This window comes from Coregonus clupeaformis, chromosome 6 (assembly GCF_020615455.1).
Source record: "Coregonus clupeaformis isolate EN_2021a chromosome 6, ASM2061545v1, whole genome shotgun sequence".
Lineage (NCBI taxonomy): Eukaryota > Metazoa > Chordata > Actinopteri > Salmoniformes > Salmonidae > Coregonus > Coregonus clupeaformis.
Genome location: NC_059197.1, coordinates 38423818 through 38448087, shown reverse-complemented (window position 1 = coordinate 38448087; position 24270 = coordinate 38423818). Strand labels below are relative to the sequence as shown.

Sequence of the window (24270 nt, the reverse complement as noted above, 5' to 3'; positions counted from 1 at the left end):
TTTAGTTTTTGTAGCACAAAAGCTTCTCCATTTAAAAACAGTCATGCTTACAAAAATCAAATGTCCATAGTGTTGTAGGAAAATACGTTGTTCCACACTATCACCAGCAGCATTCATTTAGAATGTCAGAAAACCTCATCAGAGGCTGAGAGGTCTGAGTACCGATAAGGTATGGTAGGGGGCAGGGGCAGCCATTGCTGTGTGTGTGTTTAATGACATGGTGAGATGATAGGAGACTGAGAGCATACACACCATTTCATTCCAAGGAAACACACACTTCCTCTGTAAGTACAGCAACCAACGTACAGGGGCGCACAGTGAACACACACACACAGACAGACAGGCGCGCACGCACGCACACACACACTTGGCAGACACATACATAACAACCAACCCCAATGCCCAATTCATGTTCCTAGGGAAGACATGCGTGAACTCATAATAGGATTCTTATCAAATATGTGAGATGAGCTGATGGTTAAGAATATAAAGTCTAATCAATAAATTACTGTTACTATGTTGCAATACATTCAGGGTCAGAATCAGCACAGTGTACTTTACTGCAAAACGTTCCCTATAACTCACACCATGTCCGTGTCCGTGACAGATTGTAAGAAATACAGCAACCACAAAGCATGGCACAAAAACACACACACACACACACACACACACACTAGGTAAAATGTTAAACACATGGAAGTCCACTATGGTTGTTAATAGTTAGGATGCCCTCTTGTGGCACAAACGTGTTCCTGCAATTACTAACGATTGCTGTTGTCAAAATACATCTTATTTATTAAAATATCTCAATACAAATTTGCTTCAGAGATTCAACAGAGATTTCTCTCTTAATAATGTCCTGCATGGTTACTATCAATGCAAAGTGTACAGTTGGCCATTTCCCCATTCTGAACCTTTTCCTGAGAGAAACAGAGGGAGAGAAAGAGAAAGAGCGAGAGGAAGATAAAGTTATGTAGAGCAAGGACGAGGGGGTAATAAAAAAGAAAGAGGGAAGGCATGAGAGAATGCTCTTCCTTTCTTAGGGCTGCTATGGAGACCTAAAGAGTATAAAGCATCCAGTGAAAACCGAACAGAATGGAAAGTGTGGTCCTCTGTAGCTCAGCTGGTAGAGCACGGCGCTTGTAACGCCAAGGTAGTGGGTTCGATCCCCGGGACCACCCATACGCAAAAATTTATGCACACATGACTGTAAGTCGCTTTGGATAAAAGCGTCTGCTAAATGGCATGATATATTATAAGTGTAGTTGGACGGGTGTTGAGGGTTGTCATGGTGATTGTTGGGGTTCTGTCTCCGCTGTGGTCTCGGAGTCGTCGATGATTTCCCAGGAAGAAGCAGCGTTGTTTTCACTGGGACTACGGCTGCTGTGGTTGCTGCCTGAGCGGGTCAGGAAGCCAAAGCTAGGAGACAACACAGGTCTAGGATCAGCTATCAGAAGAAACTAAAGCTACACACAGGAGAGGAGACAACACAACACAGTTCACAGGTCAGAGATATTGTCTGAAAGACTGAGTTGTTCTGCTTCCTAGTAGTTCCTACACACTACTACAGTGTCTGAGGTTATATGCCGCATAGTGTCTTGTGACCGGCCGTGATCATTAAACGGTAAGCGTGCATGTGAAATTTGGTTCTGGTCAGGGTTTCTGAGATTACATGCAGTACAGTACTACATTCTGTAGATATGAGGTAGTCCCTGCTTACACCAGCAGGGGGAGTAGTCTATGTTTATTTCAATGGGCTTAGTCAGAGGCATCAGCAGGTGCTGTGAAAGCTATAGGTTGAAGGTAAACAGAGCAGAACAGTGAACAAAGCAGAAGCATGTGTTTGTATTTCTGCCTAGAGGTAAACATAGACACTCAACAGTATTATCAGGAGACCAGACAGACAATATAATCAGGATTCAAGACATAGCAACAAGTTGATGGAATGATTCACGGATGCTGGAGGCCTATGAAAGAAGCCAAACCGGTCTAACCAACCACAGACCTGCCTCAACTTTGCCTAGACAATCAGTGGCCTTGGAGTAAGGGTTATGGTAGGGCACTGCATAGTTAACTGAGGCTCATTGTCATTGTAAATTAGGCTATTGCAGGAATTCTCCAACAAAACCAGGCCCTGCATCAGTTTACCAGAGTAACAACATTGTAACAAGCAACTATTCATACCAAATTTATAGAACTATCTTCTGATTGGGTTTCTATGAATGTTGTAAATGTGCTTTAAACATGTTTACATTTCTGTATGTAAATAGCTATGTGTTGTTTACATGAGTAAAAACAGGTCAGTAGTACATACAGGTTCCTGATGCGAGACTCTTGTGGTTTGCTGTCAGTGCTGTCTGTCTCGGTTTCTGTCTCTGCTCTCCTCTCAAACACGGGGGCTTTCTCCTCATCACTGTTCAAAGAAAGCACATCCACAAAGTTAGCACTGTGTCTTTGTGTGTGTGTGTGTACGCGAAAGCACATCCACAAAGTTAGCACTGTGTCTTTGTGTGTGTGTGTGTGTGTGTGTGTGTGTGTGTGTGTGTGTGTGTACGCGCATGTGTATATGTGAGTACCTGTGTGTGTGTGTGTGTGTGTGTGTACCCGTGTGTGTGAGTCAGTGTCACCTGCTGCATTCGTCCTCTGGCATGCCCAGCATCTTGGCCTTGATGACAGTTTTCTGTTTCTTTATGGCAGAACGTACTGCCTCCAGCAAGAAGCCTGGACACCGCTCATCATTCAGGATCTCCCTGTGTGGATGACACATATGACACACAAGTCAGTACATACACACACAGGTATGAAACTAGACAAACACAAACAAACAAACATGTAAACACATACACACACACTCATATCCCCCCCGACACACACACACACAAACAAACACACACCCTATAGTACCTACCTCTGGTAGTAGGAGAGTTCCTCCTGCACCAGGAACAGGTTGGCTTTGAGCTCATTCCTCTCTGTCAGCATCTCTCTGACCTCCTGTTTGGTGAAACAGGGTCTGTTGGGGTCCTTCAGGTCTATCACCAGCTTGCCTGTCAGGTCCACTTCTGTCTTACACGGACTGGCCTGTTGGGGTGGAGAAAACACAGCTGGACTATCACAATTTTGTTCATGTAATGACAGTTGTGTTTTATGGCAAAGGGAAACAAAATGTTGTTCACCTGGTATAACACATTCAGTGAACTTCACATTCTATGAAATTTTCCCAAAAAAAGTTTTCAGATCCCTTTACTTTTTTAACATTTTGTTACGTTACAGCCTTATTCTAAAATGGATTAAATAATTTTTTTCCCCTCAGCAATCTACACAGAATAACTCATAACGACAATGTTTGCAAATGTATTACAAATAAAAAATAGAAATACCAGACCCTTTGCTATGATACTCGAAATTAAGCTCAGGTGCATCCTGTTTCCATTGATCATCCTTGAGATGTTTCTACAACTTGATTGGAGTCCACCTGTGATAAATTCAATTGATTGGACATGATTTGGAAAGGCACACACCTGTCTATATAAGGTCCCACAGTTGACAGTGCATGTCAGAGGAAAAACCAAGCAATGAGGTCGAAGGAATTGTCCATAGAGCTCCAAGACAGGATTGTGTTGAGGCACAGATCTGGGGAAGGATACCAAAACATTCTGCAGCATTGAAGGTCCCCAAGAACACAGTGGCCTCCATCATTCTTAAATGGAAGAAGTTTGGAATCACCAAGACTCTTCCTAGAGCTGGCCGCCCGGCCAAACTGAGCAATCGGGGAAGAAGGGCCTTGGTCAGGGAGGTGACCAAGAACCCGATGGTCACTCTGACAGAGCTCCAGAGTTCCTCTGTGGAGATGGGAGAACCTTCCAGAAGGACAACCATCTCTGCAGCACTCCACCAATTTTATGGTAGAGTGGCTAGACGGAAGCCACTCCCGCTTGGAGTTTGCCAAAAGGCACCTAAAGGAATCTCAGATCATGAGAAACAAGATTCTCTGGTCTGATGAAACCAAGATTGAACTCTTTGGCCTGAATGCCAAGCGTCACGTCTGGAGGAAACCTGGCACCATCCCTATGGTGAAGCATGGTGGTGGCAGCGTCTGACTGTGGGGATGTTTTTCAGCGGCAGGGACTGAGAGACTAGTCAGGATTGAGAGAAAGATGAACGGAGCAAAGTACAGAGAGATCCTTCATGAAAACCTGCTCCAGAGCGCTCAGGACCTCAGACTGGGGCGAAGGTTCACCTTCCAACAGGACAAGAACCCGAAGCACACGGCCAAGACAACGTAGGAGTGGCTTTGGGACAATTCTCTGAATGTCCTTGAGTGGCCCAGCCAGAGCCCAGACTTGAACCCAATCTAACATCTCTGGAGAGACCTGAAAATAGCTGTGCAGTGATGCTCCCCATCCAACCTGACAGATCTTGAGAGGATCTGCAGAGAAGAATGAGAGAAACTCCCGAAATACAGGTGTGCCAAGCTTGTAGCATCATACCCAAGAAGACTCGAGGCTGTAAACGCTGCCAAAGGTGCTTCAACAAAGTACTGAGTAAAGGGTCTAAATACTTATGTAAATGTGATATTTCAGTTGTTTATTTATATACATTTGCAGAAAAAAAATGTAACCTGTTTTTGCTTTGTCATTATGGGGTATTGTGTGCTGCTTGATTAGGGAAAAAACAATTTAATCAATTTTGGAATTAGGCTGTACTTAACAAAATGTGGAAAAAGTCAAGGGGTTTTAATACTTTCCGAATGCACTGTATGTGTGATTATTACAAAGTTAAAATAACATTTTTCTTGTAGTAAGACTTCTTAGTCACATAATACTGTACGTGGACAATACATACACTACCAGTCAAAAGTTTGGACACACTTACTCATTCAAGGGTTTTTCTTTATTTGACTATTGTTTACATTGTAGAATAATAGTGAAGATATCAAAACTATGAAATAACACATATGGAATCATGTAGTAACGAAAAAAGTGTTAAACAAATCAAAATATATTTTAGATTTTAGATTCTTCAAATAGTCACCCTTTGCCTTGATGACATATTTGCACACTCTTGGCATTCTCTCAACCAGCTTCATGAGGTAGTCACCTGGAATGCATTTCAATTAACAGGTGTGCCTTCTTAAAAGTTAATTTGTGGAATTTGTAGGGGGTATACAGAAGATAGCTCTATTTGGTAAAAGACCAACTCCATATTATGGCAAGAACAGCTCAAATAAGCAAAGAAAAACGACAGTCCATCAATACTTTAAGACATGGAGGTCAGTCAATACGGAACATTTCAAGAACTTTGAAAGTTTCTTCAAGTGCAGTCGCAAAAACCATCAAGCGCTATGATGAAACTGGCACTCATGAGGACCGCCACAGGAATGGAAGACCCAGAGTTACCTCTGCTGCAGAGGATAAGTTCAGAGTTACCAGCCTCAGAAATCTCAACATCAACTGTTCAGAGGGGACTGTGTGAATCAGGCCTTCGTGGATGAATTGCTGCAAAGAAACCACTACTAAAGGACACCAATAAGAAGAAGAGTCCCGCTTGGGCTAAGAAACACGAGCAATGGACATTAGACAGGTGGAAATGTGTCTTTTGGTCTGGAGTCCAAATTTGAGATTTTTGGTTCCAACCGCCGTGTCTTTGTGAGCGGCGGTGTGGGTGAACAGATGATCTCTGTATGTGTAGTTCCCACCGTAAAGCATGGAGGAGGAGGTGTTATGGTGTGGGGGAGCCCATGGAGGACGGGGAGGCCGCAGTGGAGGATGAGGCCGATCCGACCGGCCGGCTCGGGCCGGGGGAGTTCGACCCGAAAAGCCGGGTGGATTGTCCGTTCCCAACGTTGACGACCCAGAGGCCTTCCCGGTCCTGGCCTAAGACTTCAGCACCGCCACTAGCCCGCCCCGTCAACGCCTCTGCCCACTCTGAGGCTTGCATGCTTACAACTTCTTCAAGTATATGAGAGAAAAAAAAGACAACGATTTTAACGACGAAAAGAAGACAGTCATCCATACCATTCACACCTGAGGACTGAAATTTTAACCTGTTTTGAAAGGACTGATAAAAAGACAAAAGAAAAGAGGAAAAATGACTTCTCTTGTTACACTGAAGCAAGTTATTGGTAGAAGTTTTGTATTTAGAGACATGATAGCAGAGGTTTTCATACATTATTTGTTTTTTTCAGAGAATATGCGTATATACTTCATGGATATTTTTTTGTATTGCTGCTTGAATATATGCATTTCCAAGATAGAGGTTGAAGAGTGTGTGCGTGTGTGTCTATTTCCCCCACGAGGCTTTGGCTGGCTTTCCTCATGACTTTACCTGAATATTTTTGTGTAATCTTAGACAAGCTTTTATTTTGAAGGGGTGACTTTTAAGTCATGCATTACTCAGATGTTAAACTTACAATACATTTTAGTACCTTTGTACTAAATCTATGAACTGTGTTTTTAAAAGTCTAGTGACTCCTTAAGCTTAATATGTTTCTGCTTGTCACGCAGTGAAAGTTGATGCCTCCGGTTTCCTTTTTGGTTTCCTTTTATTTTCCTATTGATAGCTTGGCTCTTGTTTTTATTTTTTTTAGCAGACGCTCTTATCCAGAGCGACTTACATGAGCAATTAGAGTTAAGCAACTTGCTCAAGGGTACATCAACAGATTTTTCACCTAGTCGGCCAGGGGATTAGAACCAGCGACCTTTCGGTTACTGCCACAACGCTCTTAACCACTAAGCTACTTGCCGTTTTTCTGGTGGACCAGTGGTTGGTGTGCTTTATCCCTGGTCCAGATGTTACTACCTGTGTCTTTAGGGCAGCCATGGCTCAAATGTGTTTCTAGGCTGGTCCTTGTAAGTCGTACAGGCTATCCTATTAGTAACCTTAGGACCACTATGCGAATATATATATATATATATATTTTTTTGTGTGTGTGTGCGTGTGTGTGTGTGTGTGTGTGTGTGTGAGAGTGAGAGTGATTGGGTTGAGTGTGAATGTGAACAATAGTTACTTAAACACTTGAAGTACTCCCCTGCCACGAACTTGACATTCTCCAGGAACTTGACCACAAGTTCAAAGCAGCTCAGTTTGGCCTGAAGTAGTTTTTATTTCTGAGAACATAGTTGTTTCTATCTAGGTAAGATAGTGGACTGTGGACATATCTTGCACTTGGAGTATTTGATAAATGTAGTATTCATAGTCCTAGCTTTTAGAGTTTGGAAAGAACATGTTCCTATCAGCACCAGAACTCTGAAGTGAAGCGTGTTAGTTTTTTCCCTTCTTGTGATCATATTTGCTGTTATTTTTTTATTATTTTGTTATTACTACAGCAGCACTACTGCATAATTTGTCTGAAAGGAGTGGGCCGTTCAATGTGGAGCAATCGAGTGCTACAGAATGTATGACTGCTAATCGTGCTTATAGTCATCTGTGTCTTGCATTTCCAGGCAAGGTTTTATTGCCCTGTGTAGCTCAGTTGGTAGAGTATGGCGTTTGCAACGCCAGAGTTGTGGGTTCGATTCCCACGGGGGGCCAGTATGAAAAATGTATGCACTCACTAACTGTAAATCGCTCTGGATAAGAGCGTCTGCTAAATGACTAAAATGTAAAATGTAAATGTGCTTTGCTGGTGACACTGTCTGTGATTTATTTAGAATTCAAGGCACACTTAACCAGCATGGCTACCACAGCATTCTGCAGCGATACGCCATCCCATCTGGTTTGGGCTTAGTGGGACTATCATTTGTTTTTCAACAGGAAAATGACCCAACACACCTCCAGGCTGTGTAAGGGCTATTGTATCAAGAAGGAGAGTGATGGAGTGCTGCATCAGATGACCTGGCCTCCACAATTCCCCAACCTTAACCAAATTGAGATGGTTTGGGATGAGTCGGACGGCAGAGTGAAGGAAAAGCAGCCAGCAAGTGCTCAGCATATATGGGAACTCCTTCAAGACTGTTGGAAAAGCATTCCAGGTGAAGCTGATTGAGAGAATGCCAAGAGCTGTCATCAAGGCAATAATTTATATTTTGATTTGTTTAACACTTTTTTGGTTACTGCATGATTCCATATGTGTTATTTCATAGTTTTGATGTCTTCACTATTATTCTACAATGTAGAAAATAGTAAAAATAAAGAAAACCCTTCATGGAGTAGGTGTGTCCAAACTTTTGACATGTACTGTACATGCACATCTTGTGCCAACGGTGTATCTGTTTTCCTCTCACAACAATGAGTTAACTCCTTTGTCAGAGAGAGAAGTCACGGATATGACCTTAGTTTCTCTTATCTTAGTTATAACAAATATTTCAAAATGGCTACAGCTTCTTTTACAGGTAGAAGAGTTTAGAGAAAACAAAGGCCAAGTGTAAGACTCGGCAGAGAGAGGACAGTGACAAATGTTTAAAGATTAAAGTTCAGCTACAAAATAAACTGAGGGAGAGGGCAGGACACTAAAAGTTATCTAGAGAAATGACGACAAGGTGTAACAAACAAGTCAGTAAAGTGAGTCAGAATACACCACTCTGGATGACTAATGCTTATGTAGTATTATAAATGGGGTACTTTGGGTCCTGGACATTGATTGGCTGAAACAGCATTTCAGCTGTGTGTATATCAGACAGTATACCATGGGTATGACTCAAGAATACATGTTTACTGTTCTATTTATGTTGATAATCAGTTTATAATAGCAATAAGGCACCTTAGGGGTTTGAGGTATATGGCCAACATACCACACCCCCTCTGGCATTTTTGCTTAAATATAATATGAGGTCCAAGGCCAATTCAAAAATGGAAATTAATGCTTGCTTTTTCAACAAGGGACAAACACACAGACACACTTCTTACTGTGCCAGCAGCAGCGTTGGCCTTTTCCAGCTGGATGGTGAGGCGTTCTATCTCTTTCTGTTTCTCTCGGAGGTCTGCCTCCATGTCAGCCTTCCTCTCCACAGCACCCTTCACCTGGGCCGTGACGATGCTCTGCTTGTGTCTCAGCTCCCCATTCATCTTCATGAAGCGCTCCAAATGCTCCTGCAGCTGCACACACACACACACAGGTATGAAAAAACACCCTAATATAACACTCACATTACATACATACACACGCATACACATCCAGGCCGATTATATGATATGCCAAATATCATAGTGGGCCTTGTTGGGGGTGAAGGGACTCAATGGGAGTAAGGGGAGACCATATTACACAAACACAGGGGGACAACACTGGTTACTCCCATGAACAGAAAAACACGTTCAAGCATCATTTTCAGCAAACTTAATTGAGGAGGCCCACATCTCTAGGTAAGCTGAAAAGCCTAGAAACATAAACAAACTCACCCAGCTCGAGCTGGAGTTTAAAACCATTACTCTGTGACAGAGAGAGCTGCTGTGAATAGGGGAGTGGAGTCATGGCCCAGACATGTCTCCAAGGTGATGCTCAGCACAAACCAATAACCATGACTATTATGCCAGTACTGTTTCAGTTTCAAGTTTTATTAGTCGTATGTACAGGATACACATGGTATACCCCGTCAAATTAAATGCATACTTGCAGGTTCCTCCTCAACAATGCAACAACAATAAGAAATAAGAAAATATAAGAATATGAACATAAAGTAAATGGCTCAGTAGAATAGAATAAACATTTTAGCGTAAGTATAATACACCATTTATAGTCCAATATTTACACATGTTTTGGGGAAGGGGGGATTGGGTGGCAAGTGTTTAAATTGTGCAGTATTTAGCGATCATAATAAGAGTCTGGTAGTAGCAGTTGGGATGTGTGTGTAACATGAATGTACACTGAGCGTACAAAACATTAGGAACTCTTTCTTTGACATAGACTGACCAGGTGAATCCAGGTGAAAGCTATGATCCCTTATTGATGTCACTTGTTAAATCCACTTAAATCAGCGTAGATGAAGTGGAGGAGACAGGTTAACGAGACATGGATTGTGTATGTGTGCTATTCAGAGGGTGAATGGGAAAGACAAAATATTTAATTGCTTTTGAAAGGGGTTTGGTAGTAGGTGCCAGGCGCACCGGTTTGAGTGTGTGAAGAACTGCAACGCTGCTGGGTTTTTCACGCTCAACAGTTTCCCGTGTGTATCAAGAATGGTCCACCCCCCAAAGGACATCCAGCCAACTTGACACAACCGTGGGAAGCATTGGAGTCAACATGGGCCAGCAACCCTGTGGAACGCTTTCGACACCTTGTAGAGTCCATGCTCGACGAATTGAGGCTGTTCTGAGGGCAAAAGGGGGTGCAACTCAATATCAGGGAGGTGTTCCTAATGTTTTGTACACTCAGTGTATATATATGTGTGTGTGTGTGTGTGTGTGTGTGTGTGTGTGTGTGTGTGTGTGTGTGTGTGTGTGTGTGTGTGTGTGTGTGTGTGTCTGTGTGGGTGTGTGCGTGAGTGAGTGCATGTGTGCTAAGGTGCAGAGAATCAGAGCAGGTGGTCAGTCCAGTTCAAGTGTTCAGCAGTCTGATGGCTTGTAGATAGAAACTGTCTCTGAGCCTGTTGGTATCAGATATCATGCTCTGATACCATCTGCCCGACGGTGAGATAGTGAACAGCTCGTGGTTGAGGTTTGTGGGGTCCTTGATGATGCTGCGGGCCTTCCTCAGGCACTGTTTCGAGTAGATGTCCTGGATGGGTGGGAGCACGGTCCCAGTGATATACTGGGCCATCTTCACCACCCGCTGGAGGGCCTTGCGGTCGTGGACAGAGCAATTCCCATACCAGGCCGTACTGCTCCCTGATTCACTGCTGAGAGACAGACTTCCTATCGGCTGTTTATGACACCTCCCCACTCATGACAGGCTATTGGCTGACCTTCAGAGTATGGATACAATCACTGTGCCACTGTGCCCAGGGGTGTGTGTGTGTGTCTGTGTGTCTGTGTGTGTGTGTGTGTGTGTGTGTGTGTGTGTGTGTGTGTGTGTGTGTGTGTGTGTGTGTGTGTGTGTGTGTGTGTGCGTGCGTGCAAGCTGAAGCGTGTCTGGGTACACTTGCATTCAGATGGACTGTACATGTAGTCTTCTTGTCCTTACCGCCTCCACCTCTTTAGTAACGCTGGCTATCTGCTGTACTTTGGCCCTCAGCTCATCTCTCTGCTTGTCAACCACCACCTTCAGTTTCAGCATCACCTCCCGCTCCTGCCGTTGGACACGGTCTGGAACACAGGACCACAACAATGCAATATCGTTACTGTGGGTATTCAATGGTCAACAGACGGATCAGAGAGAACATCATTAGGGCACAATTATATATATATTTTTATATATATAAATAATATCAACGTAAAATGGAAATTAATGTTTCCGTTTCTTATTGGACAAGTCCAGGAAGTCCCTCCTTGTTTCTGTCACGAATTCAGCCGAGGCTGCCCCTCCTCCTTGCTCGGGCCGGTTTCGGCGTTCGTCGTCACCGGCTTACTAGCCACTACCACTCCATTTATCATCACTCCATTTGTCTTGTCTTGTCAATCACACACACCTGGTACTCATTCCCTCATTAGTCTGTGTATAAGTGTTCCCTCTGCCCCCTTGTCCTTTGTGAGTGATTGTTCATTGTGAGAGTGAGTAGCTCGGTTGAGCTACTCTTTCCTTGTATGTAGCCAAGGTGGATTTTTCCCTTGTGCTAGTTTCGTTTTGACGCTTGCTGTGCTTTATTCATGTACACTGAATAAACTCTGGATTTTGGTGTTTTACCTCCTGCATCTGACTACGTCATTCACACCTCATCACAGAATCACTCACCTTTATGGAGTCGGCAGGAGAGGAGCGCATGCCTGGAATAGTGGCAAGGGTCCAGGAACATTCCACTATGCTGGCCAGCTTGGGGGAAGCGATGGATCGGGTTCTTCAGGTCGTCCAACGCCTGGAGAGAAGAGGAACCGGATCCAGCCACCTACATCACAGCACCCGGAGGGATCCAGATATCCCGACCTCGGGCGTTCGATGGGACGCCGGCTCTATGTCAGGGATTCCTTCTCCAACTGGAGCTGTACTGCTCCAGTGTCAGGCCGGCGCCCATCAGATCGAGAGCAGGTGTCCGTCCTCATTTCCTGCCTCTCGGGAAATCCCTGGAGTGGGCCAACGCGGTTTGGAGAGAAGGAGGAGCCGCGTTGGAGGACTACAGGGAGTTTGCCCGCCTATTTCGGGCGGTTTTCGATCACCCGCCCGAGGGTCGAGAGGCGGGTGAGCGGCTGGTCCACTTGAGGCAGGGGACGAGGACAGTACAGGAGTTCGCGCTGGAGTTCCGGATTCTGGCAACAGGAACGAGCGGGCCCTGATCAACCAGTTCCGGTGCCATCTACGGGAGGACGTCCGACGGGAGCTAGCCTGCCGTGACACCAGTTTGTCTTTTACCGAACTGGTGGACAAGGCCATTCGTCTGGATAACCTGCTGGCAACCAGAGGACGTCCTAGAGGAGGTCTGCCCGTTCCCGCCCCGACCAACGCGGATCCAGAGCTCATGGAGCTGGGTGGTACCGCGCACCGAGAGAGCGCCAGTGGCAATCGGATGGCACGAAGGAACATTCCACCACACGTTGTCGTCAGCGCTCTTTTGGGTCAGGAGGCGGCCGGCAGGGCACTCTCACATCACCCCAGGTATTGAGCACCCACACTTGTTCAGAGCCCTCTGCTGCGCACTGTACCATACCCATATACTTCCCTGATTACATGAGAGTTCCCAAGTGTAAGGCGCTAGTAGATTCAGGCGCAGCTGGGAACTTTATGGATAAAACTTTCGCACGCCGCCAGGGCATTTCATTAGTTCCCCTATCCATTCCACGCCCCATCAGAGCACTTGATAGTCGACCATTAGGGTCCGGGTTGATAAAGGAAGTCACGGTACCAGTCACCATGATCACACAGGAAACGCATTGTGAGCAGGTCACTTTTTCCATCATTGATTCTCCTGTTTTCCCTGTGGTGTTAGGTATTCCGTGGCTAGCACTCCACAACCCCACTTTCTCATGGCCGCAGAGGGTTCTCACAGGGTGGTCGCGAGAGTGTCAGGGAAAGTCCAGACGGTGCCTCCACCGTGCGCATTCCCCCCGAATACCATGATCTGGCACTAAATTGCCACCTCATCGGGCAGGGGATTGCGCAATAAACCTTCGGGTAGACGCTGTACCTCCCAGGAGTCATGTGTATCATTTACATTTACATTTTAGTCATTTAGCAGACGCTCTTATCCAGAGCGACTTACAGTTAGTGAATACATTTTTTTTTGTTTTTATACTGGCCCCCCGTGGGAATCGAACCCACAACCCTGGCGTTGCAAATGCCATGCTCTATCAACTGAGCTACATCCCTGCCGGCCATTCCCTCCCCTACCCTGGACGACGCTGGGCCAATTGTGCGCCGCCCATGAGTATCCTCTGTCGCAGGCGGAGACGGAGGCTATCGAAACATACGTCACCGAGTCCCTGCACCAGGGGTACATACGTCCCTCCACTTCACCCGCCTCCTCAAGTTTCTTTTTTGTGAAGAAGAAAGACGGCGGTCTGCGCCCGTGCATTGACTATCGACCACTGAACAAGGAGACGATTAGATTTAGTTATCCTCTCCCCCTCATTCCATCAGTGGTTGAGTCATTGCATGGAGCGCGCTTCTTCACTAAATTAGATCTCAGGAGTGCGTACAACCTGGTACGTATCCGAGAGGGAGATGAGTGGCCTCCCGAGTGGCACAGTGGCTGTGCCACTAGAGATCCTGGTTCGAATCCAGGCTCTGTCGTAACCGGCCGCGACCGGGAGACCCATGGGGCGACGCACAATTGGCCCAGCGTCGTCCAGGGTAGGGGAGGGAATGGCCGGCAGGGATGTAGCTCAGTTGGTAGAGCATGGCGTTTGCAACGCCAGGGTTGTGGGTTTGATTCCCACGGGGGGCCAGTAATAAAAAAATAATGTATGCACTCACTAACTGTAAGTCTCTCTGGATAAGAGTGTCTGCTAAATGACTAAAATGTAAATGTAATGTAATGTGGTGGGTAGTATGTTTGCATACACACATGTGAGAAGGGGATTGTTTCTAAGAGGTGTGTGATATATTATGTGCAACAGAAAGGGTAATGATGTTTAAACTAACCTTCCTGAGCCGGGTTGCCCCTAAGGCAGATGTTTAAACTAACCTTCCTGTGCATGGTTGACCATAAGGCAGATGTTTAAACTAACCTTCCTGAGCATGGTTGCCCCTAAGGCAGATGTTTAAACTAACCTTCCTGAGCATGGTTGCCCCTCAGCCGGCTGTGTCTCTAAGGCTGTTCTATATCAACCAACCTCCCTAGGTATCGTTGCCCTTAAGGCAGCTGTTTAAACCAATCATGTGTGTGTACGTGTGTTTATGTGTTTTAAACCAACCTTCCTGGGCATGGTTGCCCCTCAGGCAGCTCTGTAACTCCTGATTCTCCGTCTGTAGATGTAACACTTGGGCCTGCAGCTCCTCGCACCTCCTCCTCTGCTTCTCCGCCTGCTCCTGCTGCTGCACCTCCTGCTGGGGGACAAGGAGGAGCTGTCACTGACTCTGGGTCAGGAGGAGACACACAGCATACCCATTCTATTTATATGGTACCCATAACCATTGACTTCTAGTGAACTCATTGCCCACAACCAGAGGAGTCTACAGGTACTTGGTGGTGAGGAAGAATAGGCTCCTAATTAAAGCAAAGATATTGATAGCTACTGAGTTCTAGCTGATGAATGTTCCAAGTGAAAGAGAAAAACAAGCGTGCCTAAGACGCCCGTGTTTATAACTTTCATTTCACGTGTTATGGTGACCTCCATTATAAAAACAAGATACCAACAAGACCAATAACAGACAGTGTAGTCAGAAACAGAAACAACGTGTTGGGATGAGCAGGGCTCATGGTGTGGTGTGTGGAAGAATGTGTGTGGTGCATAGACATGTGGTGTAGTGAAAGCTGTAGGAGATACAGTGGGGGAAAAAAGTATTTAGTCAGCCATCAATTGTGCAAGTTCTCCCACTTAAAAAGATGAGAGAGGCCTGTAATTTTCATCATAGGTACACGTCAACTATGACAGACAAAATGAGGGAAAAAAATCCAGAAAATCACATTGTAGGATTTTTAATGAATTTATTTGCAAATTATGGTGGAAAATAAGTATTTGGTCAATAACAAAAGTTTCTCAATACTTTGTTATATACCCTTTGTTGGCAATGACACAGGTCAAACGTTTTCTGTAAGTCTTCACAAGGTTTTCACACACTGTTGCTGGTATTTTGGCCCATTTGTCACGGTTCAGACAGACGACCAGAGGACCACAATTGCGTCACACCAGAAAGTTTATTAAACTTAAGGGAAAAGGGAAGTAGGGAGTGAATGAAGGCTCCAGGGGTAACAGGGATCCCGTCCAATGCGCTGGGTCTGTGCCCCCCCCAGTGGCAGCGATGCGTCCTATGAAGCCGGTGGTGGGTGGTCCAGAAGTCCTGGGGGAGACACAGACACAACAGGGCGGAATGAAACCAGGCAGCAGTACAGTTCAAGGGAAATCCAAAATACGTAGTAGCAAGGCAGAAGGCTGGTCAGAGTTACCGGGATTGAAGAGTAGTCAGGAGTCGTAATGGCAGAAGCAGGTCTGGATCTCCTGAGGCAGAAGAGTATCCAAAAACAGGCAGGTCCGGGGGTCACAAAACCAGGGTGAGCCAGAAGCGCGAGCAAACAGGTTCCGGGTGTGAGCTTTGCAGACGATCTGACACCGGAGAGCTGAAAGACAGGGCCTTAAATACTGGGAGAGGTTAGTGGGTAATGCAGCGCAGCTGGCAGAGTAATTAGAGCCGAGGCAGAGCAGGGACAGGTGGAGCTAGTTAGGCTGAGTAGAGAGAGGGAGGTGAGCAGAGTGGAAGCAAATTAAGGTGGTAACCCGGTGGAGTGAGAGGGCTCATGACAGAACCCCCCAAGGGACGGCCCCAGAAGTCCCAAGAGCAACACCACGCCGGGCGGGAGGAGGGGAGCCGGAGGAGGGCTAGAACTCCTCCGAACGGTCCGAGTGAACGTCCTCATCCTCGGAGGAAGCCGGAGGGCCGTGGTCGGGAGATGGGACAGGTCCCGAGACAGGATCAGGCACAGGACAGGAAGCCGAGCGGGCCGGACGGTTAGGGACCCCTCTGGGGCGGCCCCTACGGATTGCAGGTTGATCAGGATGCCGTTGGTGGAAAGCGGTGATGAGAGTCCTATCCACAATCCGACTAGCTGGCACCCAGGTCCTTTCCTCAGGTCCATAGCCCTCCCAGTCAATGAGGTACTGGAGACCCCTACCCCTCCGTCTGGACCGAAGCAGGCGGCGGACGGTGTAAACCAGACCACCATCGACGAGCCGTGGAGGAGGAGGACCAGGCGCAGCAGGGACCAGCGGACTCTCATGGATGGGCTTAATCTTAGACACATGGAAAGTGGGGTGCACCCTCAGGGAATTAGGCAGTTGGAGCCGGACAGCAGTTGGGCTAATCACTCTTATGATAGGGAATGGGCCAATGAACCGAGGTGCCAGCTTCTGCGACTCCACCCTGAGTGGCAGGTTCTTCGATGACAACCACACCCTTTGACCAACATGGTAGGTGGGAGCAGGAATTCTCCGACGGTTGGCCCCGGTAGTGTAGCTGGCAACGGACCTGAGGAGTGTGGCTCGGGCTTGTGACCAGGTGCGGCGACATCGACGGGCAAAAGCAAGTGCAGATGGGCAAGTAACCTCCTCCTCCTGGCTGGCAAATAGAGGAGGCTGGTATCCATAAACACATTGGAAAGGGGACATACCGATGGCAGAGCAGGTCAGAGAATTGTGTGCGTACTCCACCCATGTCAATTGCTGCGACCAGGAGTGGGGGTTGCGTGAAGTCATGCATCGCAGTGCCTTCTCGAGCTCCTGATTAGCCCGCTCTGACTGCCCATTGGATTGGGGATGGAATCCGGAAGTCAGACTGACTGTGGCTCCCAGCAGGTGACAGAACTCCTTCCAAAAAGCGGAGGAGAATTGTGGACCACGGTCAGAAACAACATCCCTTGGCAGTCCGTGGATCCGGAAGACGTGTTCCAGGACCACCTGGGCGGTCTCCTTGGCGGTTGGGAGCTTGGGGAGGGGAATGAAGTGTGCCATCTTGCTGAAACGGTCAACGATGGTGAGAATGACGGTCATGCCACTTGAAGGGGGGCAGCCCCGTGACAAAGTCAAGGGCGATGTGAGACCAGGGACGTCTGGGCACAGGCAGGGGCTGCAGCAATCCGGCTGGGGGCTGGCAGGACGACTTGTGTTGGTTGCAGATGGGGCAGGCTTGGACGAATTCCCCGTACATCCTTCCTCAGAGAGGGCCACCAGAACCTCTGGGCGAGCAGGTTGTAAGTGCGGGTGGAGCCAGGGTGACAAGCTAGGCGGGAGTCATGTCCCCACTGAATGACCTGGGACCTCAGGTCTTCGGGGACAAAAAGGCGGTCAGCTGGGCAAGTGCTGGGACCTGGCTGGTTACGGAGAGCCTCCAGCACCTGTTCCTCAACAGCCCAGGTCAGAGCTGCAACTGATGCAGGGACTTGGCAGAATCGACACAGGGTCCTTGGAGGGGGTGTCATCCTTCTGGAATTGACGGGAGAGGGCGTCTGGCTTGGTGTTGCGTGATCCAGGCCGGTATGACAGAGTGAAATTAAACCTGGTGAAGAACAGGGCCCAGCGGGACTGCCTGGAGTTCAACCGTTTGGCCGTGCGGATGTACTCCAAGTTCTTATGATCGGTCCAAACGAGAAATGGAATGGTGGACCCCTCCAGCCAGTGACGCCACTCCTCCAAGGCAAGTTTCACAGCCAGCAGCTCACGGTTACCTATGTCGTAATTGCACTCAGAGGGGGACAACCGACGTGAGAAAAAGGCACAGGGATGGAGCTTCCTATCCTCCGCAGCCCACTGAGAAATCACAGCACCAACTCCCACATCCGAGGCGTCCACCTCCACAATGAATTGCCGGTCCACATCAGGCATCTGGAGGATGGGAGCGGAGGTGAACCTCACCTTGAGGGTACTGAAGGCTTTGTCGGCTGCTGGGGTCCAGGTGAAGGGTTGCTTGGTGCTGGTTAGAGCAGTGAGAGGGGCAGCAACGGTACTGTAGTTCCGGATAAACTTCCTATAGAAGTTAGCAAACCCCAGAAACTGTTGCAGCTTCTTTCTGTTCTCCGGAACTGGCCATGAAGTGACTGCTGATACTTTGGCAGGATCCATTTGGATACTTCCTTCTGCCACTATGTACCCCAGGAAGGCCACTGTCTTGACGTGAAACTCACATTTCTCTGCCTTGGCGTAGAGGGAATTCTCCAGAAGACGATGAAGGACTTGCTGGACATGGCGGGTGTGTTCAGACAGGTTTCTGGAGTAAATTAAGATGTCATCCAGGTAAACGAAGACAAACTTGTTTAACATGTCCCGCAGTACATCATTCACTAGAGCCTGGAACACAGCAGGAGACATTGGTGAGGCCAAAAGGCATAACCAGATACTCGTAGTGGCCTGTTGGTGTATTGAATGCGGTTTTCCATTCATCTCCCTCCCGGATCCGCACTAGGTGGTAAGCGTTTCTGAGATCCAACTTGGTAAAAACAGTGGCTCCCTGGAGCAACTCAAAAGCAGAGGTGAGCAGAGGCAGAGGGTAACGGTTTTTCACTGTGATGTCGTTGAGTCCCCTGTAGTCGATGCAGGGGCGAAGAGATCCGTCCTTCTTCCCCACAAAGAAGAAGCCAGCACCAGCAGGAGATGAAGATGAACGGATTAATCCTGCGGACAGAGAGCCATTGATGTAGTCCTCCATGGACTTTCTTTCAGGAGCAGACAACGAATAAAGACGACCCCCTTGGAGGAGCTGTTCCAGGGAGGAGGTCGATGGCACAGTCGCACGGTCGGTGAGGGGGCAGAGATGTGGCTCTTGCTTTGTTAAACACCTCTCTGAGACCATGGTAGCATTCTGGGACATTGGAGAGGTCAGGAGCGGAGTTAGTAGGTACTGGCCGAGGGGGTAGTGCGGCAGCAAGCAGGCAGGTTCGGTGGCAGTCCTCTCCCCACTCCCTGATCACCCCGGTCACCCAGTCGAGCTGAGGGTTGTGCCGGGCGGAGCCATGGGTAACCCAGGATGAGGGGTTGGCCTGGAGAGGGGAGCAGGTGAAACTGGATAGTTTCTTGATGGTTTCCGGACAGACCCATCGAGACCGGGGCCGTGACATGAGTGACCGATCCGAGTAAGTGTCCGTCCAGTGCCCGGGCAGGAATAGGAGGTGTCAAACGGAGGTTCTCCAGTCCCAGTTGGCGTGCCAGCTTGATGTCCATTATGTTGGCTTCGGCGCCAGAATCCACCAGAGCAGCCAGGGTGTGAGTTGAGTCAGAGAGGCGGAGGTGAACTTGCAGCAGGGGTTTGCGGTCGGAGGACTGGATGGTCATTGAACTCAACCGGACTCCCCCTACGCCCGGTGAGCTTCGGCCCTTTAAAGGGCAGGTTACCACACGATGTCCATCACCTCCACAATAGAGGCAGAGGTTTGAGGTGAAGCGGCGCTGGCGCTCTGCAGGAGTGAGGGAGGCTCGCCCAATCTCCATAGGCTCAGACTGATCAAGCTGACCTGGGTGAGTGGCAGTAGATGACAGGAGCCCAGTCGGATCTCTCCGAATGCCGGTAGTAGGTGGACCTTGGCGCCCCCTCTCACGACGACGGGTCTGTATCCTTCTGTCGATCCTGACAGTCAGTGCGATGGCTTCATCAAGAGTGGAAGGCAGTTCATGGGAGACCAACTCGTCCTTGATATAGTCAGCCAAACTATGGAAGAACGCGTCCACCAACGATGGTGTGTTCCAAGAACTTCGTCTAGCCAGGGTTCGGAAGTCGATGGAATGGTCTGCGACTGTACGTCTGCCTTGTCGAATCACTGAACAGTTCACGAGACGCCTCTGCGGTGGGTGAATCCAGGTCAAACACCTTCAGCATCTCCTCAGCAAACAGGTCGAAGGTTGCACATGCGGGGGTTTGACGTTCGAACTCTGCTGTTCCCCAGAGTCGAGCTCGGCCCGTCAGGTGAGTGATGGCATACCCAACTTTAGCCCCTCCGTGGCGAAGGTCCTTGGCTGCAAGGAGAACTGAAGTCGGCAGCTAGTCAGGAATGGCCGGACCTGGGTTGAATCGCCGTTGAACCGCTCGGGGTTTCCAATCTTGGGTTCGGAGCAGCGGCTGCAATGACCGGGGCAGGTAACTCGGGGGCTGGGCTGGTGGGCAGACTGGCTGGGGTAAGGTTGGTGAGGAGTTGAATGATCATGGCGAGTTGTTGTTGCTGCTGCTGGAACTGCTGCTCATGCTCATCGGTTTCCATGTCGGGGAAAGTGTGCGCTGAGTCCATAATGGTCAGATCGTACTGTCACGGTTCAGACAGACGCACCAGAGGACCACAATTGCGTCACACCAGAAAGTTTATTAAACTTAAGGGAAAAGGGAAGTAGGGAGTGAATGAAGGCTCCAGGGGTAACAGGGATCCCGTCCCAATGCGCTGGGTCTGTGCCCCCCCAGTGGCAGCGATGCGTCCTATGAAGCCGGTGGTGGGTGGTCCAGAAGTCCTGGGGGGAGACACAGACACAACAGGGCGGAATGAAACCAGGCAGCAGTACAGTTCAAGGGAAATCCAAAATACGTAGTAGCAAGGCAGAAGGCTGGTCAGAGTTACCGGGATTGAAGAGTAGTCAGGAGTCGTAATGGCAGAAGCAGGTCTGGATCTCCTGAGGCAGAAGAGTATCCAAAAAACAGGCAGGTCCGGGGTCACAAAACCAGGGTGAGCCAGAAGCGCGAGCAAACAGGTTCCGGGTGTGAGCTTTGCAGACGATCTGACACCGGAGAGCTGAAAGACAGGGCCTTAAATACTGGGAGAGGTTAGTGGGTAATGCAGCGCAGCTGGCAGAGTAATTAGAGCCGAGCAGAGCAGGGACAGGTGGAGCTAGTTAGGCTGAGTAGAGAGAGGGAGGTGAGCAGAGTGGAAGCAAATTAAGGTGGTAACCCGGTGGAGTGAGAGGGCTCATGACACCATTCCTCCATGCAGATCTCCTCTAGAGCAGTGATGTTTTGGGGCTGTCGCTGGGCAACACGGACTTTCAACTCCCTCCAAAGATTTTCTATGGGGTTGAGATCTGGAGACTGGCTAGGCCACTCCAGGACCTTGAAATGCTTCTTACGAAGCCACTCCTTCGTTGCCCGGGCGGTGTGTTTGGGATCATTGTCATGCTGAAAGACCCAGCCACGTTTCATCTTCAATGCCCTTGCTGATGGAAGGAGGTTTTCACTCAAATTCTCACGATACATGGCCCCATTCATTCTTTCCTTTACACGGATCAGTCGTCCTGGTCCCTTTGCAGAAAAACAGCCCCAAAGCATGATGTTTCCACCCCCATGCTTCACAGTAGGTATGGTGTTCTTTGGATGCAACTCAGCATTCTTTGTCCTCCAAACACGACGAGTTGAGTTTTTACCAAAAAAGTTATATTTTGGTTTCATCTGACCATATGACATTCTCCCAATCCTCTTCTGGATCATCCAAATGCACTCTAGCAAACTTCAGACGGGCCTGGACATGTACTGGCTTAAGCAGGGGGGACACGTCTCGCACTGCAGGATTTGAGTCCCTGGCGGTGTAGTGTGTTACTGATGGTAGGCTTTGTTACTTTGGTCCCAGCTCTCTGCAGGTCATTCACTAGGTCCCCCGTGTGATTCTGGGATTTTTGCTCACCGTTCTTGTGATCATTTTGACCCCACGGGGTGAGATCTTGCGTGGAGCCCCAGATCGAGGGAGATTATCAGTGGTCTTGTATGTCTTCCATTTCCTAATAATTGCTCCCACAGTTGATTTCTTCAAACCAAGCTGCTTACCTATTGCAGATTCAGTCTTCCCAGCCTGGTGCAGGTCTACAATTTTGTTTCTGGTGTCCTTTGACAGCTCTTTGGTCTTGGCCATAGTGGAGTTTGGAGTTTGACTGTTTGAGGTTGTGGACAGGTGTCTTTTATACTGATAACAAGTTCAAACAGGTGCCATTAATACAGGTAATGAGTGGAGGACAGAGGAGCCTCTTAAAGAAGAAGTTACAGGTCTGTGAGAGCCAGAAATCTTGCTTGTTTGTAGGTGACCAAATACTTATTTTCCACCATAATTTGCAAATAAATTCATTAAAAATCCTACAATGTGATTTTCTGGATTTTTTTTCTCATTTTGTCTGTCATAGTTGACGTGTACCTATGATGAAAATTACAGGCCTCTCTCATCTTTTTAAGTGGGAGAACTTGCACGATTGGTGGCTGACTAAATACTTTTTTTCCCCACTGTATATGGGCCAAGCGGAAGTACCAACATACTGTTTCTTCTTATATCAAATCTATGACCTTTGAGATCACGGAAGAGATAACAGTGATTTCCCAAATTCTACTGAGATATAGCCTGGGTTATTTTATATTAAAAACTGTACAATGCACAGTTTCTCCAGAGATAAATCAGATCAAGCCCGAACAGTGCGATGTACTAGAGAGTTGTAATTGCCAACAGGCCAATATTCTACATAGTTTATTGCAGAAAATGTGATAATGAACTACAATGACCATCATCCATTACATGGGACTTGCTGATAGTTTTATTCTGCATTGTTACAGCATTCAACCCATGTAATGCATAGTGCATTTAATGTATTTTTTTTTTATCGAAACTGAAATCGAAAACCGTGAAAAATGTTTTATAATCGAACCACCTCAAAATAAGCTATTATAAACTGGGTGGTTTGAGCCCTGAATGCTGATTGGCTGACAGCCGTGGTATATCAGACCATATACCATGGGTATGACAAAACATGTATTTTTACTGGTCTAATTAGGTTGGTAACCAGTTTATAATAGCAATAAGGCACTTCAGGGAGTTGTGATATATGGCCAATAGACCACGGATAAGGGCTGTGTCCAGGCATATATATTGGCAATATACCGCACCTCCTCGGGACTTATTGCTTAAATATACCATTCACATACTGTGGCAAATGTAGCGATCTGTCAAGAAAAACACAAGAGGGACATCATAACGACACTACGAGCGTCCATTCTGAACACACCATTCCATGATGTTACATAACAAAAACGACATACAGGCTACATTTCGTTTAGGCTACTAATACAATTAAAATGTAGCCTTCTCTATGTGGGGGAATAGTTGCCAGTGGTAGGTCTACAATCTACGTCACACAGATACCAAATATATATGGTGAGCTGTCACTTGCCACTAAATGGGCATGATGAATAACGTGGCATACTGACGTGCAGCGAGTAGCATAGTTGTTAAATTGTAGCCTAGCCGTAAAAACAATTTAATTGCTACAATGTAGCAGCAACCCCAAATCACATATCGTCAGTGTTGTTACAATCCGCTAATTGACACGATACGTCACTGGAGGGATTATCGGTCCCCATGTTACTACCATGTTGTTACCATCGACTCACCCGCTGTATTTCGTACTTGCTGCTTTCTTCGCATTCTTTCACAGATCTCGTCTTCTGTTTCTGTACATGTAGCGTTTCGAATGCTTTAAGTAATTCTTCTTCTTTTGACTTGTGTGCATGGTTCAGCAAGGCGAAGCTCTCCAAAAGCTCTAAAACTTTGACTATTTTAGGCACCAGTACTGTGACGCTCTCTTTACCGTAGCGGTCAATAAGTTTTTCCACTTCCGAGCCAATCAATTTAGCTATTTCGTATACGTCATCCACAGTTAATGCTGAACGTGTCCTTTCAAAACACCCCTCTGTCTTCTTGACGTCTTGCTTTTGATCGTTTCTATCGCAATCATTCTGCATGTTTGCACCAGTATGCATGCACGTTACTATCGAAACCCAGAAATAAAAAGGATGTTCTCACCGTGAAATGACAGTTCCCCCGCGAAAGAGTCGAAACGCAAAGCGAAAGTGTTTTCACAATAAACAGGTGTCTTATCTACACCGCGATATACTGCTGCATCTAAACGGTATGCATTATTCGTCACCCTATGCTCGAATTTGACTGAGTTGCATGCTTGGTCATCCTGACTATAACAAGCCCGTTCTAATTTGAACCTCATTCGAGGACGCGTCACACATTTTGCCTACCCCTAGTCTAGAACATTAATATGACGCCCAATTAAAATCAAACAGTGTACTGTCGACTGGACGCCCATATTTCAGCCCCCTCTCTCTGCTCGGCTTGTTTACCATTCAAGAACCCTCCTACTTTCCTG

The 24270-nt window shown here is 47.5% G+C and overlaps 1 protein-coding gene across 2 annotated transcripts; it reads right to left on the bottom strand.

The window, feature by feature from the left end:
• Positions 1-1174: 1174 nt before the first annotated feature.
• LOC121567892 (RILP-like protein 1) lies at positions 1175-24246 on the bottom strand. Of its 2 annotated transcripts, none has more exons than XM_041878253.2 (8): positions 23504-24246; positions 14374-14506; positions 11054-11175; positions 8845-9033; positions 2909-3078; positions 2628-2750; positions 2315-2413; positions 1175-1419 (listed from the first exon to the last, which is right to left on the bottom strand). In XM_041878253.2, exons 1-8 carry the CDS (start codon positions 23870-23872, stop codon positions 1287-1289), a joined length of 1338 nt encoding a protein of 445 aa, XP_041734187.1. In that variant the 5' UTR covers positions 23873-24246; the 3' UTR covers positions 1175-1286. The 2 variants fall into 2 exon arrangements, with proteins under 2 accessions (XP_041734187.1, XP_041734188.1); XM_041878254.2 differs by having other exon boundaries at positions 14374-14503.
• Between the last annotated feature and the right edge of the window lie 24 nt (positions 24247-24270).